Source organism: Vombatus ursinus, unplaced genomic scaffold (genome assembly GCF_900497805.2).
Source record: "Vombatus ursinus unplaced genomic scaffold, bare-nosed wombat genome assembly UNPS02015175.1, whole genome shotgun sequence".
Classification (NCBI taxonomy): Eukaryota; Metazoa; Chordata; class Mammalia; order Diprotodontia; family Vombatidae; genus Vombatus; species Vombatus ursinus.
This window is the reverse complement of record NW_020954953.1, coordinates 14,734,205-14,754,809: the sequence shown is the minus strand read 5'-3', so window position 1 is coordinate 14,754,809 and position 20,605 is coordinate 14,734,205. Positions and strand designations below refer to the sequence as shown.

Below are 20,605 nucleotides of genomic sequence, written 5' to 3'. Positions count from 1 at the left end.
ACCCTGCATAGAAAAAAAATATGCCACCCCACTTTTATCTTAGCTCAGTTATTTGGGGTAGAAGAAAGGGGGCATTGGATGTGAAATATTGTCTCTGGTGGTCTGCTTTAATTGTGATTCTCAAGAGGGCATTTTTTTTTCTAGAAAGAGCATGCTTACTATAAAATAAGAGTAGCACTCAGAGAAATTTAGGGAAAGAAACATTCTGTGAGAATCTGACAGCATATAATGGAAAAGCAAGGGGAGAAGATCCAAAGAATCCATTCTGGGCCCATCCACAAATTACAGTTTTCTCCAGAGGCTGCCTGAGTAGAAACCCCAAGATCTTATTTCCTCCTGAATTTTCCAGTGATAGTGTGTTCCCAACAAATCATCAGGACGTAATCAAATGCTGTGGAAAACTTTATTTCTCAGGAAAACTTCTAGAATGTAGACAAGGCAAGGATCTGGTATAAAGCTTAGTATATTTTTAACAAGTGTTCTTCTTGGCATCGATGTAAAATCCAAATAATTTACACACACCACAACTTATAAGCAATATGTCAGACCCATAGCATTCAATTCCTTTTTCCAAAGATGTCAAATCAAATTACTCTATTAAAGTAATTTCTAAAGACCTTTTTTTTTTTCCCTAACTGAAAGGCAGAATTTGACCTTATGAGAAGGCACCTATGAGAAGAGATTTTAGGATCACCAGCTAGAGAAACTCGTATCTAAGTTTCCAAATACCAAAAGTATCTCCACTACTGGCCTGACCTTAAAACTAAATTCCACTCTTAGCAATGTTTTCCTTCAGTCTTGAAGAGTTCCCAGTCACAATGCAAATTGCCATGGTCATCTCTTACTTTATGGGTATTCACTTGCCCCGTTGACAGGTAGGTAAGTATAGCAACGCCTTGGCACAGGGAATTAGCACTATGTACTGGGACAGTAGTGCCAGTGGAAGGGAGATGGGTGATTTTAGAGAAGGTAAGAAGGGTAAGGAAAAAGCTAGGTGGCACATTGGATAGAGCAGCTAGGCCTGGAGTCAGGAAGAACTAAATTCAAATCCCACCTCAAACACTTGCTATCTTTGTGACCTTGGGCAAGTCACTTATCCTCTGTTTGCCTGAGTTTCCTCAATTATAAAATAGAGATAACAGTAGCTCAATACAAAGATAAAATATTTGCAAAACACTTAGCACACTACCTGGCACATAATAGGTGCAATACAAATTCTAATCGTTGTTATTTTCTAAGATTATCTTTGTCTTCTGCAATTTTGCCTTGAGCAATATGTTGGAAAAACAAAGAGCCGTTGGCTATTAACCCTACCACAGACATCATCAGTGAAGAAACAGAGAAGACAGACTCCCAAAATTTATTTAAAATCTTTCATAAAGGTTTTATCATTATTGAGCAAAGAAGGAAGTGGAAGAATTCCATGTCTTATCTCATTTGCCTTATCACTGCAGCTACTTTATTATTTCTTGAGCCACGGATATGGGACCCCACATTTCTGGAATATTCCTGATGAAATGATCTGAGGATCCTTGCTTTGAAAGCTGCATTTCATTTGCAGCTTGAGGGGCATAGTTTCTTCAATCCTGCATCAAACCACACATCTAATTTCACTCCACCGTAATTCTGTCCCTCTCTTCTGTCTCTGTTCTTGCAGCCACTTGGGTACCAAAGGAGCTGAAATGAGAAAAAGGCAGCAGTCCCAAAATGAAGGAACATCTGCTATGTCTCAAGCACCTGGAAACCAGAGGCCCAACAACACATGTTGCTTTTGTTGGTGCTGTTGCTGCAGCTGTTCCTGGTATGTTACATTATCTCTTCGATAGCATATTGAAGCTAGGTAAATAACGAGAGAACAGACCAGTTTCTGGACTCACAGAAACTGTCCCTCTGATACATCTCTAATCTCTCCAGCTCCCCAAAGCACATTAAATGAAAGGGAAGATGTTTCTTTTTCACAAATAATTAATAAAGATAGCGCTACCCTCAGTTTAACGTGCTACGTAAAAACTACAGAAATTCTAGCTTTCCTCATCTGAGAATGTAAAATTCATCTGAGTGTAGGGGGAAGGAAAATCTGTTCTTTTTTACTTAGCTATGCTTCTGAAAGAAATGGATGAGATGTCTAACGATTAGGCAGGCATCCAGCATTTATTAAGCACTCACTGTGTGCCAGGCACTGTGCTGGGGAAACAAAAGTAAGCAAAAAGAAAGACAATCCGGAATCTCAAGAAGCTTCCACTCTAATGGAGGAAGATAATACACAGAAGGAAACTGAAAAGGGGTAGAGGGGGGTGGGAAGGCTTGATATTTACTCCTGGGAAAAGCACAGTATGGAGAGGAATGAAGCCCCTCCCCCAAGTAGAGACACTAGGAGGAATTCACCAGAAGAGAAGGGCGTGGGCATGGCAAGTTTTCACGGCAGTGTTTCAGGGGCAAGAAGGCGCTGAGGGAAGTTCCAGGATAAGACAGAGCTTGAGCTTTCAAATAAGCAATCCAAAATAAATGCTTAATGATGCACCAAGAGTACGAACTACGTAGTAGGAGAAAGGCACATATACTTAGAAGTACTTGAACTCTTCTTCCAGGCCACAGGTACCGTGAAGAGAATTATTCCCTAACAATTCAGTGCCTCCTAGCTAACACTAATTCCAGCGACTGCGTGTTTAATTTTTAAGTGTGTACCTAGGATTACAGTGCAAGCTAAGGCGTTCCTTAAGAGTAGATTGGTTGGTACGTAGACAGATATGTGCTAGTAAAACAATTTTCTCTCCAGAAAAAATTTACACCCAACATACTTTTAAGTTCAATCTGAATTATTAATATTTTTTCAATCACTTTCTTGTCTAGACAATCAGCAAAACAAAAATAAATCATGCCCTGATTTCTAGCGTTTGCTGGTTTTCAGAGTGTAAAATGCTCTTGCTGAAAATTTAACAAAGGACTTGAGAGTGGATTCAAGCTGGCACCAGAACAGTCCTGGATGTAGGCTAAGGCAAGATAGGTAGGCCAGGAAAACCTAATGAGCGTTGGAGGAGGGGTCTAGGAGCCTAGGTTCCAATGTGTGAGTCCTACTACCTGGCTATAAATATCTTTTGGTTTTAGTTCCCTGATTTGCACATTAAAAAGATAAGGCTAAATCCTCCCTAAGTTCTAACTCTAAAAGTCTATGATGCAACCATCTCTGTCAATCATAGATATGGAGATGGAAGGGACCTTAACGCTTCACCCAGTCCACTCTACCTTCTCATTCTACAGCTGAGGTGACTGGAGCATAGAGGAGTAAAGCAGTTTGTCAGGTGTCATTGGTAATAGGTAACAGGGTTCTAATTTGAATGCAAGTCTTCTGACTCCAAACTCCTCTACCCTTCTGTTTTAGCTTCAGAAGTCTAAATCACCTTCAGGTGAGTGAGAGGATTTCGGAGTTGAAATAAGAATTTTCATTTTCTCAGTTGAAATCCTCAGAGGGATGTGGACTGAATGGATCTTCCCTGGAGTAATGACTTTATTACGAAGTCTTCAGGAGGTTCTCTAATTAATTTACCCAAGATCTCTAGGATCAAAGACCAAATTTTGGAACCTGAACTGTGATTTCTTTGGACCGCTTTGATTATGTTTGAGATCTGTAAGAAGGTTCCAGATGCTTGGAAGTCATCTTAAATTTTATGTGATTAACATGGTCTGAAGGAGTATCTCTGTGGTTTATTGACAATTATGGAGGTTTTGCGTTCAGTTGCAGGTGACATTGTAATATGTAAAGAAAAGTAGATTTGGTGACTGATAGCCATTTCTGGATGAGGACAAAGCACTAGCCTGGTCTACAAAATGACTGCTTCATTATTCTCAATGGCATCTTTGTGCCAATCCAAACAATTTTATGTGATTTCCAAATGTGCTTTACATACTTCCCAAATGTTTGATTGAGAGGGAAATGCGGGGAGGGGGTGGTGTCTAATTTATTTATCCTCGACACTTAATCTCTGACTGCTTCAGGTTTAAGGAAAATAAATTTTAAGAGTGGATAGAAACACTCACTATAATTATTTATTTCTAGTAAAAAGGGGTAAATTTTACCTGATCTTCTATACCTCAGTGGAACATTTTATGGATTATTTCCAATTTTAGATCACAAAAATAGTATTTCTTTAAAGGGGACTGACCAGGAATGCCTGGTATTCATATATTCCTGTGTCACAAGGCTAAGACTATGTTGTGATGGATTTATTTGTAACTTACAGAAATAATAACAGGAGGGAAAGACATTTTTTTCAGAATTCTAGATAAGAATAATTATAGCTAATATTTTTATTGTTATAGCTCATAAGAGACATTGAAGTACAAAAAATAAGCTGTTAGAATCAGGCAGAGCTGAGTTTGAATCCTGTCTCTGACACCTACTAGCAGTGGGACCCTGAGAGTGACCTCTTTGAGCCTCAGTTTCTTCATCTGTAAAATGGGGATGATAGTTAATACATATTTCACAGGGCTGTTGTGAGATTAATGAGATAGCATGTACAAATCACTCTGCAAAATTTAAAGCATTATATAAATGTGAACTGTTACTTAAGTAATAATCATGTAAGGACAAGAATTATGCTCACATTTCTCATTTTCTGCCCAATGCCATATGCCAGAGTAATTTATTTCAGTGGCCAATAGACTATCTTACTTTTCTGCCCAAATTCGATTTTGTAACTTTCCAAGACAAATCTACCAAAACACAAAAAGTTTTAGTTTTTTCTGAGGGTGTAAGTACTTAAAACTAGAGCAAGTTTGTACTTAGAACCATAGTTTCATAAAGTTAGGAGAGACCTTAAATGTCATTTGGGCCAACCTCCTACTTAATGCAGGCAGATTTTCTAACCATATGACTGATATCTTGATTCAAAGTCAAGAAATAGTCTCCAGATTGTATACAGTTGGCACATATTTGGTGAGGACTGTGTTATTCATATTCAAAGAAGATTAGGGATACATCAGATATTTTATCGTACACATAATTTATTCCTGGGAGTAAGTCAGGAATTTTTGGAGCCTTTGCATTCTTCTAAGCTACTAGCAAAAAATCCAGAAAATGGACATTTATGCCCTAAAAAGTGCTAGTGAGTGTGCACGCCATACAACAATACCCCCTGCAATATTCCTTACAGATACTGAGCCAAGTTGATTCATACTTTCTTCGTGTGAAGTCAAGAAATGTGTGCTACAGAAACATTGCCAGAAATAACATTTATGCCAATGAATCTGGTAGAGAAGAAGAGTATTTACGTCTCCCTGCCCTGGCCCAATTTATATTACAAAAATTAATAAATTCTTATGTGCATGGTAGTATCTAGGAAGTTTATAGCACAAGCAACAAAGAGGGCAAGGGAAAGGGAAAAGATGGCCTAAGCCAAATGTATCTTTCAACATTTACCAAATAAAGAATAAGGCAACTTATTGTAAATGAAAACAGTTCTTACTCATATTTTTTAAAATAACACTACTTTTAAAATCTGACTGGGAAAAACTGTTTCATTAAAAGTATTCCTGACTTTAAAAAGAGAAATGTTCTTCAAATTTTCCAGGCTAGGTCAAAGGATCAGAACAAAAAGAAACAATGAAAAAATGCAATTTTAGGGACTCAAAAAAGTTAGGATTCAGATTATGAAGTAATTGTCATTTATGAAGACAAGTAGTTGTCATTTAGTGGATTTTATTTCCTTTTAAGGAAATACAGTGTTAGAGAAATCCTGCTAATAAATACAAACATGTTATATCAGCCTTATATACCAATGGGTTGTGGGGTGAGGAAAGATATTTTTTGTCTTGATCAAAATTTAATCCCCAAATTTGCATTTCCCCTATATTGCATGCCTTGAGTCTTCCATTTCTACCCAAGTCCTTCTTCTATTTTTGCTATTGCTTTTGATATTATCAGGCTTGAAGAATATGTCTTTAGCTATTGAAACTCAACTCAGTTTTCCTGTGGAGACAAAATTGACTAAGGTGGAAGTGGGTGAAGAGGGTACGCTTTACAAATGCTCTAATACTTACCCTGGTTTACTCTCTCAAGAACGTCACTCCCTAGGCCTCAGACCAAATCACCTACTTCCCCTAATAACAGGGACAAAGGAAACCTGGGTCAAGTATTGAGTCTGCTATTCACTTGCTGTATGGGCTAATCAATTTACCTATCAGGGACTCAGTTTCCTCATCTGTAAAATTAAGGTTCTGGATTAGATGGTTTCAAGGGACCCTATTAACTCTTACCTCTATGATTCAGCAGATGGGGTTCTGCCTTTTCACTTCCTCAAGGCAAACCATCACTGAAGTATTTCTGATCACCAAAGAGATTTATCCATTTGAAGGCCTAGTCTATAATGGTATATCTGAGATTAATGAATTAGATTGTCCCTATAATTGCTTCCTTCTTCTTCTTAGGGCAAGTTGGTTTGATAGGAGTTTCAGACTCATCTCAACCCTGTTATTTCAATTAGTCCATTCCTATGTATAGCTGGGACAAATTAGACCACTGACAGTTGTTACAACTACAGAGATCAAATGTGTCCAACAGAATTCAAGAAAACAGAATTTTAAAATTACGTATTAAGCTTGATTTCCATTAAGCTAAACCTCAATTGTTCTAGATTCTGTGCTGATTTGCCTAGGTACCTGTTTACAGCATCTTATCCCATTTCATCTCTAACTTATCTGCTACAGTAAATCAGTGGGGATTGGGGGGTGGGAGTGAAAAGAAGTATACTGAAAGGAAGGACTTCTAGAGTACGTTTACCTCTGCATATCTGGGTTTGATCTCTTAGCTCCATAGATCTGGAATCATGATTGTCATGTGTTACCAGAAAGGATGTAGTAGTGATGATAAGAAGGCCCTGAGCAAATTGCTTTAGTCTGCCCAAATTATTCTAAACTTAGTTCGTATCAGAAAACCAATTTAATAATAATAATAATAAATATATATGAAATAACGCTTTCTAATAGGGAAGTTCTCCTTGATTGGGAAACCAAATTAAATCAGAAGATCACTGGATGAATATATGAAATCAAAGCCACGAAGGGGCAGTGAAAGAAAGTGCTCAGTTTGGGGTCAGAGGTGTGTTCCAAGTTAATAACATCAACATTTCAGTGGCAGTTAGGTGGCGCAGTGGATAGAGTTCCAGCCTTGGAGTCAGGAGGACCTGAGTTCAAATTTAGCTTCAGGCACTTGACACTTACTATCTTTGTGACCCTGGGTAAGTCACTTAACTCCAATTGCTTCACCAAAAAAAAAAAAATAAAATAACATCAACATTTCAATCTAAAGATCTCAGAATACAGGTTAGTTCAGGAAGAAAGCCTCCAGATTTTAGAAATTCTTAATTTTCCATCAAGGGAGATGTTCCCATCTCTCTTGAATTGTCACTTTAAAAATAATGAGTGACTTTTTCATATTTCATGTTTGATATAAACTATTTTTTTTAACTTTTCAATAACATTAACTCGTGAGCCAAATATAGCTTTGTGTATATACATTCGTGTACTCTAACAGGCACCAGTGGGTGTCCACACTTATAAGATCTGTCATGTTGCATTCAAGTCTTCATTCATCTCAGAGAAGATTTGTCATGGACTGTATTTAGTAAATCAGCCTGCCCTCCGAAAGCTAAAATTGTCTTCCCTTTGGACACATTTATTCATCAAGTTCCCAGACCACATGGCAGATCTGTCTAAGTAAATTTTGTACACTTCATAAATGTGCCCTTTGTTAGGCACCCCCACCTCCATTTTTCAGAGTCCAATTTTTAACAGCAGACTATAATGCAAAACAGTGCCAAAGTAGCGTTCTATTTTGTCCTCTGAGCTGTGATACTTTGGCTCTCTGGCAATGGAAATAATAAGTTGCATACTTTTAAAAGTCAAAGGATAATCCCCAAAAAGGAAAAAAAAAATGGAAAATCCATGTCTGCTTCTGTGATGAAGACGCTACTCCCTGGAAATAACTGTCTCATACACACAAGGTGAATCATCCATTAGTTGTGAGGCCCCATTGAATAAATCAGTTCATTTAAACACTTACTGTGAAGGTCTTTTATGGCTCCTTTCATATAAAGTTTAATTAAGGTCTTTTTTTTTTAATCTTCTGCACTGTAATTATAATTGGATTGACATAAGGATCCCTTATAATGAATGGAAATTTTTGAATTCCCATCCTGTCAAAACAAAGGTATTTTTCTTCAGTATATCCTGATTAATTCTGTAGACTTTTGATACTTTTGTAAATAAATACTTCATTGAAATCCTACTTTGATACCTTAGAGCATACAGGAGAGGTGACTTGATCCATGCATCACAATTAGCTATCATATCATATCTCTCTTTTCCCTATGGTGGCTAAAGTCTTTGAGAAGGCTGTCTACAACTGATGCCTCCATTTCCTTTCCTTTCACTCTCTTCTAAACTCTCTATAGTCTGGCTTCTGACCTTATCATCCAGTTGAAACTGCTGTATCCAAAGTTATCAATGAGCTCTTATTTTCCAAATCTAATGGTTTTTTCTCAGTTTTTATCCTTCAACAGCCTTTCATACGGTCAATTGCTCTCTTTTCCTTCATTTTCTTTTCTTTCTAGGTTTTCCATACATTATCCTGGTTCTCCATATACTTGTCTGACCTCTTCTCCTCTCCTTTGTTGGATCTTCATCCAGGTCCCACTTGCTAACAGTAGATGTCCCCCAGGGCTCTTTACTGGGCTCTCTTCTTTTCTCCCTCCCTCAATTCAATTGGTGATCTCATCAACTCCCATAGATTTAATTATCATCTTTATGCCAATGATATTTAAATCTAGCTCTCTTCTAACCTCCAGACTCACAACTCCAACAAACTGGTTTCCTGTAGACATCTTAAACTCAATATGTCCACAACAGAACCCATTAGTTTCACTTTAAGACCTTCTTTCTTCCTCTTTCCTATTACTGTGTTGGGTATCACCATCCTCCCAGTCACTCAGGCTCACAAACTTTAGGCATCCTTCTGAAATTCTCACACCCTCTCACCCCACATTTCCAATCTGTTGCCAAGTCTTGTCCATTTTACCTTTGTGATATCTCTTGCATAAGGGCTCTTTTCTCCTCTAACATTGCGGCTACTTTATTCCTGGACTATTGCAATACCCTCCTGGTTGGTCTTCTTGCCTTATCCTTCTCCCATTTCAATACATCTTCTCTCTTGTCAGAGTGATCTTTTTGAAACCACAGGTTTGATTATGTCATTCTCCATATTAAATAAACTCCAATGTTTCCAAATCACCTCCAGGATCACATAGAAAACCCTCTGTTGGGTATTTACAGCCTTTCATAGCCAGACCCCCATTTCCATCTTTCCAGTCTTTTACAACTTACACCTTTCACATACTCTGAGATCCAGTAACACTGGCCTCCTTGCTGTTGTTCCCACAAGAGATTCCCTCTGCAGACTCCAGCATTTTCACTGACCATCCCTTGATCCTGGATTTATGTCCCTCATTTCTGCCACCTGACTTCCCTGGCTTCCTTCAAGTCTCAGCTGAAGCCCTACTTTTTACAAGAGAGCTTTCCCAGTATTCCTTAATTTTAGTGCCTTCTCTCTGTTGATTATTTCTAATTTATCTTGTATATATTGTACATAGTTGTTTGCATATGTCTCCCCAAATAGACTGTAAGCTCCTTGAGAGCAGGAACCATCTTTTACCTTTCTTTGTATCCTCAACACTTAGCACATTACCTGGCTTATTGTTGTTGTTCAATTGGTTTCAGTCATGTCTGACTCTTTGCGGTTTTCTTGGCAAAGATACTGGAGTGGTTCACCATTTCGAGCTCATTTTATAGATTAGGAAACTGAGGCAAACAAGGTTAAGTGACTTACTCAGGGTCACACAGCTAGTAAGTATTTGAGGTCAGATTTGACCTTATGGAAGATGAGCCTTCCTGACCTGGCTTATAGTAAACACTGAATGAACACTTGTTAACTGACTTATTGACTGAGTCGTACTTTTTCTTTCTTTCTTTTTTTTTTTTTTTTGCTTTTTTGGTGAGGCATTTGGGGTTAAGTGACTTGCTCAGGGTCACACAGTTATTAAGTGTCAAGTGTCTGAGGTCAGATTTGAACTCAAGTCCTCCTGACTCCAAGGCCAGAGCTCTATCCACTGCGCCACCTAGCTGCCCCCTGACTATACATTTTCAAAGGTTATGCCAGCTGAGTAGAACTTGTCAGGTTCTATAAAACTAGAAAGACTCTTGAGTTTAGAGCTAGTGAAGAGTTATATATTTGTCAACTGAGAAGTCACCTAGTAAAGTTCACAGGGGCTCATCCCTAGAAGGATGACCATTAAGTGAAGTACTTCAGTTCCTACATCTTACATCTTACGTCTTACAAAATTACCTCTGTTCAATTTTGATCTGTTCAAATAGAAGGTGACTGCTGTGTGCCTCATTAGAGACATGCCACATGTACACATCTTTTTTTTAAGGAGTATCATCTAAAGATTACTTCTTTTTCCTTTTAAATCCCTTTTCTGAATTATCCTACAGAATGACAGTAAGATGATCTTAGTGCCTTCATGGCAGGGATTGTGATATTTACCACTGAAGTCAGTGTCTACTCTTACAAAACTCTTAAATTAAGGGTATTATTTGTGCATGTATCTCTAACTACATTATAGTTTATACTTTTTTTTTAATTAGCAACTAGCATAAACTAATATTTGTCAGGTTGCTTCAGAATGTATAAAATTACATGAAACTAATCTGGACCAGAAAAGAATTTATTGACTTACATTAGGGTACATATTTAGTAAGCTGACCACATATTCAAATTGTTTCCTTCTTCAAATATGTTGAACACCAAAACCTTTTTACCTTCCTCATCCCCCTTTTCTACATGATAACCATAAGTGCTTTTTGTTTGCACTTATTTCATCCTTCACATCCCCAGTGCCCAGCACATAGTAGGGGCTTAATAAATACTTGTTGACTGACAATAGGCAAAGCATTGAAAAAAATGTTAAAAGACCTGGCTTCAAATTCTGGCTCTGCCAACAGCAAACTGCAGGATCTTGGGCAACTTGTTTCCTTTTTCTGGACCTAAATTCTGTATAATTTATGCATTCCTCCAGCTCTAGCTTTATATAATTCTAAACATATGATAATTGTAACCTAGGGTGCCAATGGGGCTTCAGGGAAAATAGGCACATTAATGCACTGTTGGTGGAGCTGTGAATTGATACATTCATTCTGGAAAGCAATTTGAAATTATGCCCAAGGAGTTACTAAGTTTTACATACCCTTTGACCTAGCAATATTATTACTAACCTTGTATTCCAAAGAGCTCAAATAAAGAGGAAAAGAGTGTGTGTGTGTGTGTGTAGCAGCTCTTTTTCTGGTGGCAAAGAATTATAAATGGCAGCTAGGTGGTATAGTGGATAGAGTGTTGTGCCTGGAGTCAGGAAGACTCATCTTCATGAGTTCAAATCTGGCTTCAGATTCTTACTGGCTGTGTGACCCTGGGCAAGTCACTTAACCCTGTTTGCCTAGTTCCTCAAAAAATAATCTGGAGAAGGAAATGGCAAATCACTCCAGTATCTTTGCCAGGAAAACCCCAAAAGGGGTCATGAAGAGTTGTATACAACTGAAACAACTCAACAACAAATAACTATAAACTTAGCGGATACTCATCGATTGGGGAATGGCTGAACAAATTATGGTTTATGAATGTAATGGAACACTATTGTGTTATAAGAAACAATGAAGAGGATAGTTTTTTAGAGAAACCTGGGAAGCCATGTTATGAACTGATGCAGAGTTAAGTGAACAGAATAAGGGGAACAATTTATACTATAACAAAAACATTGTAAAAATTAACAACTTTGAAAGACTTAATAATGATAAAATTCAAAAACCAACCCTGATTCCTGAGGACAAATGATAAAGGATGCTACCCTCCTCCTGACCAAGAAGAAATAGTAGTCAATTATTCTTCTCTGTTAGGAGGTAGGTAGTATTCTGAAACACAAATTTTTGGACGTGACCAATGTAGGAGTTTCTTTTGATTGAGTATGCAATTTTTTATAGGTGTTTTATTTATTTGTTTGTTTTTGGGCGGGGATGGAGAGCGAGGTAGGAGCAAGATAAAATAAATGCTTATTAATTGAAAAAATAAAATTTAGTTTAAAAAAAACCAGACATCTTCATTTATGTGTTTTATGGATGGTTAACTTCAACCAGTGAGACTAACCCCTCAACTTAGCTGTCTTTTGAGAGTAGGGATTGTTCATCCTTTGTTTTTATCTCTAGTTGCTAGCACAGTGCCTAGAACATAGCAAACACTTAATAAATGCTTGTTGATTGATCATTTCCCTTTCACTGAATTCATCTCTTGGGTTATAGCTGTCTGCCTTCTGATTAAAGTTTCACTGCAGTCCATCCTTCAGGCTTACTTATGTGTATAAATTATACACACAATGCTCTTGCTTTTACTCTGTAGTTATTTCATGCTTGTATAACTTGACTTCCTAACTAGAATTTAGATTGAAGGGCAGGGGCCTTGTCTTTCTTTTTTGTCCCCAAGCAATAGACACTGGCTCTTAAACAACTGCTGAATAATGAGAGTGAATATTCCTGTCAACAGCTCACTCCAGTCCTCCTAACCTCCTCCCCACACACTCCCATTCTCAGCTACCAATAACCATATACACTTAATACTTTAAGGAATCTTGATTTCATCAATGTGGGCACTCCTTTCACAGAGGCCATCTCAAGCCCTCGATGCCCTAATAGACAGTTTCCTGAGATCTTTTGCCAAAAAAATATTTCCTTACCCTGTGACCAGCCTTCTGGCAAAAAGCCCATCCCCACTCAGGCTGGTGTTGGGATGCCAGATACACAGTCTATAGCCAGAACTACACTCCAAGCCTTGTCAGCTTGGTAGCTACTGCCAGAACCCTGTATGCCTTGGCACAGCAGAGAAAATGAGATCCTTGCTCTCTACCCTCACCCCCCTTTTCAAACATAAGTATTCCATCTGGATTGGTGGCTCTTTTCAGGCTTCTCTCTATACTTTAGATCTTCAAAGAGGAATCTGGCTCATCCATTGTCCTTCCACTGCAGATGCTTCTAAATGATCTGCTTAGCAGATGCATAAGATTTCTTACAGAAGTTATTTGCAATCATATATTCACTATCTATACACTTCATGCTAGCCTCAGGAAAGTGAAATAAGCCTTCTTTGGAAAGAAACACATCCTTGGAGGAAGTCTATATCTGATATTACACAATTCTCAGCACTTATGGAAAAGGTTCTTAAATTGAGGTCCACATATTCCCACAGAACAAATTTCAGGGGTCCATGAAGTTGGATGGAGAAAAAAAAATACATCTTTATTTTCACTGACCTTTGGTTTACTTTATAATCCTATGTATTGTATGCATTTAAGATATAATTCTGAATATGGTTTCATCAGACTATGAAAGACATCCATGACACAAAAAGGGGTCATAAGGATCCTCACTTATGAGATTGTTGAACTATCACTAGTTTGATACCTGTATAGAGTGTTCCAAATGGCTTCATGCCATTTTAAGCTATTGAAGCTTATCACTGCATTAAGATTTTTAGAAAATTGTATTCAAGTTATCACCATTTCCCTTTTTGTACATTTCCATATGGGTAAGAACCCATGGATACCACCATGCTGTGCTGTGATGTAGTGTCCAACCATAAGCTTTTAGCGAAAACCTAAGTACCATAAACTAGTGTAATAGGTAGGCATTTTTGCATTGTTTCTTTCTGATGTGGGAGAGATAGATCACTGAGAAAGCAGAAACTGAACCTAGAAGTGCATTCTGAGCTATGAGATTTTACTTTACCTCTAACAGTAACAGCAGTAGGTGATATTGCATAGCATCATAAGGTTTGCAAAGCAGCTCACATACATTATCTCATTTGATCTATAAGAACCTGGAGAACATATTATGTTTGTTTTGCAGGTGAGGAAACAAGCTTAGAACAGTTAAGTGAATGTCCATGATTACTCAACTACTGGTATTTGGACCCAGGTGTCTCCTGACTCTAAAGTTCCTAGCTCTTCCCACTACACCACCATGTCAACCACTGAGGCAATGAGGTGTTGCCCCTAGGCATGTGTATCAGTAACTGATCTGAGATTGAATATTCTCTAGTTCCTCTTCCCTCACCCATCCACTAAATAATTGGGGGAGAGGGTATTATAATCAGTACTTGCAAAGCCAACAAATTGCCTAATGATGCATGTTTCATCATTTTCCAGTGAAGTGATCCCCAGTTTAGCATTAAAGTTTGCACTGAATCCCCACAGTCATTGCTGAAGTCTCCAAGGACCAGAGCCTTTCTAAGCACCACAGATTATTATCCAGTGGTCAAAATATTTCTAAGAAGATAAACTGTACTTAGTACATGGAAAAGCTATTTTCCTAATCAAATCCTTTAAGAGACGGTCTTGAAATTTCTCCTAGTATTCATTCAAGTAAGCATCATGTATCAAATGATAAAAACAGGTTGGCTTGTAAGTGTGTTTCCAAGATAACAAAGATGATTCTTGCCATCTTATCACTAGGACCAGCCTCTAGCAAAATTCTTAAACTAAGGGAAATTTGTCTCCAGCACCTTTTTTATACATTCCCACTCCCCAAATCAATGACCCAGCACCTTCATTTTTCTTTACTACCCATCCCTCTTATAAATTTTTCTTAGAGCCTCAATTCATAGTAACATGTAAATGACTCATAAAAGTCTAAAATACTACTCCTCTCTGGTATTTGAATCTCTACAGGGATCAAAGCCCTAAGCTAAAGGATGAAGCTCCAATAGTGTTATTCAAGTAGCAGTCATCTGACAGGTGAGACTATTTAGATGATCCTTCTGAAACTGTAAGAATAGGCAACCCCTTGAAATGAAAAGGGATAATACCACCTGTGATTCCCCAGGTTATTATATCCTAAACTGTAGTCTGTGTTTCGTGACATTCCTCTTTGTATCCTATAGACTAGTCTCTTGTATCATACAGTGGAAGAAAGAATATTGTACTTGATGTCAGAAGAGATCTGACTTCAAATCTTGTCTCTGATATTTTGTGGCTGTGTAACCAAGGGCAAATCATTTCATCTATAAAATAGGGTAAAAATATATGAAGTACATATTTGACAGGCCTTTTGTAAGGATCAAGTGAGAGAATAGGTGAAGTACTTTGCAGACTCTAAAGTACTGTGTAAAACATCAGCTTTAATTATTATTATTGTTTTATATATGTAGATAAAGCATCTATGCGTGTGTAAATATATATTTTTTATGGATTTACGGCTCAGTGTTATATCTAGGTGATCACTGGCATTAGTATGGTCTATGATAATAATCTGGATCCATCATAGCTTATTAGTTAAGTTCTCCAGGATATTTTGAGCTCTATGTTTGTAATAGGAGGATTTGTCATCTGCCAGTCAATGAAAGATGGCAAGCTTCTACTGTATAATAGTAGCTACCAGGTTATGTCTTGTTAGTCATTTTATGGATGTTAAAATTTTATTTATTTTTTCAGTTATCATTACTACATTCTCTTTTTCGATTATTACTTATTGCTATTATTGTTGTAGTGGTCTTTATGTTATAAATATGAAAATGTACATAATTTTATACTGCTATGAGGTACAGAATAGTACAGTCAAAAGGACCCTGGTTATGAAATCAGAGGACTTGAGTTCGACTGCTACTTACCTATATGACCTTGTTCAAGTCTTTTAACCTCTCTCAGTCTTAGTTTTCTCATCTGTAAAATGAGGGTGTTAGATGACCTTTAAGGTTCCTTTTGTCTCTAAATCTAAGATCTTATGACTTAATAACTCCACTAATATCCAAATAGAATGACAAATCAATGGGTAGAGGTGACAGGGTTCTCAAAGGCTATGCCAGCAGACGGTAAGAGCTCCTATCAAACTGGAAAGGCTATAATTAACAATAACAACTAAGAATAGCTAGCCTTTATGTAGTGCTTTGAGGTTTGCAAAGTGCTGTTCAAATATTATCTCTTTGCTATTCTCATAGCATCTCTGGGAAGGCTGCTAGTATTATCTCCATTTTACAGATGATGAAACTGAGGAAGGATGAGGTTAAGTTACTTGCTCAGGGTCACTCATTCAATAGGTGTCTGAGGCTAGAATGTGAACTCAGGTCTTTCCAGCTCCTACCTTTGAGAATGAGATACACAAAGGATTGTCTGGACACCTGAAAAGCAATCTAGCCAAATTCAGGAGATGTTCATCAGCAGAAGCATGAAAATAGAGTGATTAATTTTTTGATCCATAGCAACTGACTGAGATAGAGGGGTTGCAATCTGTATTAGTGAAAAGAATGGACATTGATGAGATCTTGTGCCTTTAAAGTATTGAATTATGAATTGACAATTGATTTATACCTCTTGTTTGTACCTTATCAAAAGCAAGTTTCATCCCTTCCCTTGATTTGGGCAAGCATTGTGTTATATTTTTCTTTTGGGAAGCTAGTAGCATGTAATGTATATGGAAAAAGCACAACAAGTCAGAAGCTCTGGTTTCTAGCCTTGGCACTGACTCTAACTACATGACCTTGGGGAAGTCATGAGCTTCTGTTCACTGATCTGTAAAATGAGGGGAGTTAGATTAGATGATCTCTAAGTCCTTTCTGACTTTAACATTCTAGGAATGCCTATGATTAAGAAGAACCAGGTTAGAATCAATGTTCCTGGTGGCTTTTGCCCTCAAGATAAAGTTATTTGAAGATCTCTAAACTTAAAAAAAAAAATTCAGCCTCTGAATCAGGTTGGCCTCCTCTGACACCCCCACTCAGTCTGGCAACCCCAAGCCTAGCATTCCTCCTCCAGACGTGTTCTAGAAATTAAGGGCTCCCTCTGCCTTCCACATAACATATGCTCTGGTTTTACTGTGTGGAGTCAAATCTCCAGGGTACAGAAAGTAACTCACTTTGTTCTCCCTTGCATGTAGCAACCCTTGTGGGAACTGGATATTCTCATACATTTAATCTCTTTGCCTCATGGATTTCTCTGGGGAAGCACTCAAAGATAAGCCACAGGGTGAATTCAAATGTTAAACTGTAGTATATGCCAAGTCCCATGGGACAAGGAGTTAAGGCCAGCATTTCCCTGGTTTCCTTAAAACTCTCTCTTAGGAGAACCCTACTGAGATGTGGAGGTTGTGGGTCAGATGGGGGAAAGAAGAGGAATGCTGAAAAAAACTAGTCACTTGGGCAACATTTTTGATAGTTTCAAAAAAGGAAGTCTAGCGTCCTACAAAATATTTATTGGCTAACAAAAATGTTACCATTGGTTCCCAACCAACTAGTATCATAGCAATGGTGCATATAATGGAAATAAGTGTTACTGACTGTGGAATATTTCTTCTATGTTTACTAAAATCCCCACAATCTTTTCTTTTTTTTTTAGGGCTGACCTACTCTCTTTCAGGCCCTAGGTCTTTTAGGCTTGTTACAATTTGCATGGCTATTTTAGGACATAATCCAAGTCTCATTTGTTCTTTCTTTCTTGAGTAGGAAGATGAATCCTTTTCTATGAATATGTAGTTGATTGTATAATAATTCTGTTAAATTTTATATTAGAATTATAATTTCCAACACTACATAATTCAAAACTTTGTTACAAAACTCAGTACAGCACTTGATAATATATATTTAATGCTTAGAAATGTTATCTATTGAGAGACCTAACCCTTTCTAGTGGCTGTCTTACATTTAAAGGTACCCTACATTATTTAGAAATCATAAATTCTTCAAGGAGATATACAAACAAAAATAATCAGTGGGGGAGACTACAGCTCAACACCCCCACCATCATTTCAAAGAGATCCATCACCTTTAGGGACCACATATTAACTCTAATCTGGTGATTTCTTTTATGACTTCTCCTTTTCTCTTTATCCTCCTCTTTCTCCCCTTCCTTCTCTCTCTTCTCCTTCTCTGTCCTTTTTCTCTTCCCCTTTCTCTCTTCCTTTCCTCTTCTCTCTCCCTCTGCTCTTTCCCTCTATCCTTTCTTCACCTTCAATGTTCTCCTTTCTGTTTCTCTCTCCTCTCCACCCCTCACCCATTTCCCTCTGCCTTCTGCTCCCTCTTTCTCTCAAGCTTTAATCTTAACCTCTCCTACAGAGAGAAGATCCCACAAGATCCTCTTTTCACCTACATTGAAAAATTACATGTTCTCATTCGTGTATAAAACTTATTGCTGAATTTAGGAGACCTTTGTGCAGTCCCAGGTCTACCACGTGACCTTTGACAAGTCACTTAACATCAATTTTGGCTTCAGGTTCTCAGTTTCATGTTCTGTTGTTAGACAAGATAATTTCTTTTGTTGTTTCTAGTCCTAACATTCTTTCATCCCCTATGACCCAATTTTCACTTTGCCTGCAACCACTACTAAGCAATTTTAGCATCAACAGACTCACTACACACACACACACACACACACACACACACACACACACACACACACACACACTCAAAGGTCATCTTCAGTTCCCTTAAATACTGGATAAATTTCTAAGATCAAAATCACAAAAATTTAGAGCTGGAATGGATTGAAGGGGGCAGGGCACTTTGTTCATTTTACAGATAAAGAAGCTGCAATTTGTAAAGGTTAAGTGACTTTCTGAAGAAAACTAATAAACTTACAAGAGAGATTTGAAAAAACTCTTCTACCTCCCTGTCCAGTGCACTTACAACCAGGCAGCTTCCTGCCCCCTACCAGGTCACTGAGTATACCTTTTTAAGGATAAGACAAGGACCATTGAATAAATGCCTGTACATCCAACTGATTGATTTTAATTTCCATTCCTTACTTTCTAATCTGGGAGCATTTCACCTGAAGTTAGGGCCCTGAGTTCCAACTTCACTCACTCTTTTCAAAGAGTCTGATCACACATAGGGTCATAAATTTAGAGATAGTAAGAATTTAGAAATCATCTAATCCACCCTGTTAATATTACAGTTGAGAAAATGGGATTGGGTGGGGTTGATGCGGTTTAGGGGTTCAGGGGTGCTGGGACCCCAAAATCACAATACACGGGTCCTGCCCAAAAGCATTCGACCCAAGCCTTCTTGCAGCCAAAGACAAGGTTTATTAGAACATCCATCATATTGGGCAAACTCTTAAGGAGTCTGAACATGGGTAAGCAGTGACTAGATTATAAGAATCTGACCAGTGGCTAGATTATAAGAATCTAAGCATCTTAATGGAGACAAGATGGACCTTATATACAGAAAGACTGTGGGAGGGATCTAGGAGTGGCCAAGTAGTTTGGGGTGAAGGGAGGAAGGGCCTAAGGAGATCTGAATGGGAATGTCTAGTAAGCTGGGGTGAACAGAACTCCTGGGACCTGAACAATGGAGTCTAGCTAGGATTAAGTTTGGGGAATGGCCAGGGGCCATAGGGAGGTAAAATAATGGAGGGGAGATTGGGTGTAGTCACAGTGAAAGACCAAGTTGATGGGACCATAGCTTCAGGGGAACGCCAGAGATTTGGCCATGTGGGAAAGTACAGAGTCCATGATGTAATAGAATTACCAAGGGTGGGAAATGTTCTGGGGCCAGAGTTTTTCCTTTCTGGGGCTCAGATTCCAACCCCATCATTCCCCCCTCAAACAAATAGGAACCCAAATTCTTCTGGGGTAAGGGGAGAAAGTCTCGGCTTCTGAAACTGCTTCCTGCTGGCAAGGGGCATAGAGCTGTCCCTGCCTCAAGGGGGTCCCAAAGAGGAGGTTGACTGGAACTGAGCACAGGCTGCATCTAGGGAATGATGTGGGGACATTGGCTGGCACACGCTGTTACCAACTGTAGGTGAATGGCCTGTAGTCTGGAAGACACAAATCTGACAGAAAAGACTGCAGGGCCCAGATACTAAATTTAGGGCCCAACTTTGAGAGGATAAAACATCCTTAGCTCTGTTTGGATTCAGATAATTAATTTTCCAACCATGCAGCATCAAATCCACCTCATAGCCAGACTCAGGAATAGCCAGGTGGGTAACATTCCCTTTTAAAGGAACATAATGGGGAAACTGAGCCAAGAGGATCCCATCTTAGACTGAGGTTAAAATTGTCCTCTCAGCTTTTCCTAATGCTGACTTCCTACCAGTATCACCTTCTCTGAGTAGCTTGTGGCATTTCTCTCAGATGGTGGATTATTGATTATCAATGGATTATGACCTAGCAGACAACTCAGAATAAAATCCTATGAGCTTTTACCTCAAACAGCAAGTTTTACTATCACAGCTTAGGAAAAACTTTTCCAGGATTTGCATCTCAAACTTAAATTTGTCCTGGTGTAAAAAGCCAGTCATTAGAGATTTCTATACACTTGCAAATTCTCAGCAAGCCATACATAACCCAAACAAGCTTTTTGACTAGTTTCCACATTAAAACAACAACCAACAACAGTTAATTATTTTAGCGGTAACCAAATTACGAAAAGTTGCTTGACATAACTGATACAGAAAGTTCACCAATTTGAAACGTGAAACAAACCCATTACCAATCAGGTGACTTCAGTTTTGTTAAATGCACTTCC

The 20,605-nt window shown here is 38.2% G+C and overlaps 1 protein-coding gene across 2 annotated transcripts in view; it reads left to right on the top strand.

The window, feature by feature from the left end:
- The first annotated feature begins 1,662 nt into the window (after positions 1–1,662).
- LOC114031523 (regulator of G-protein signaling 17) overlaps positions 1,663–20,605 on the top strand; it is a 57,724-nt gene continuing 38,781 nt past the window's right edge. For both annotated transcript variants that reach the window (XM_027846647.1, XM_027846646.1), the window contains exon 1: positions 1,663–1,801. In XM_027846647.1, the coding sequence (XP_027702448.1) occupies positions 1,683–1,801 (119 nt within the window). In that variant the 5' untranslated portion in view covers positions 1,663–1,682. The remainder of the gene's footprint in view (positions 1,802–20,605) is intronic.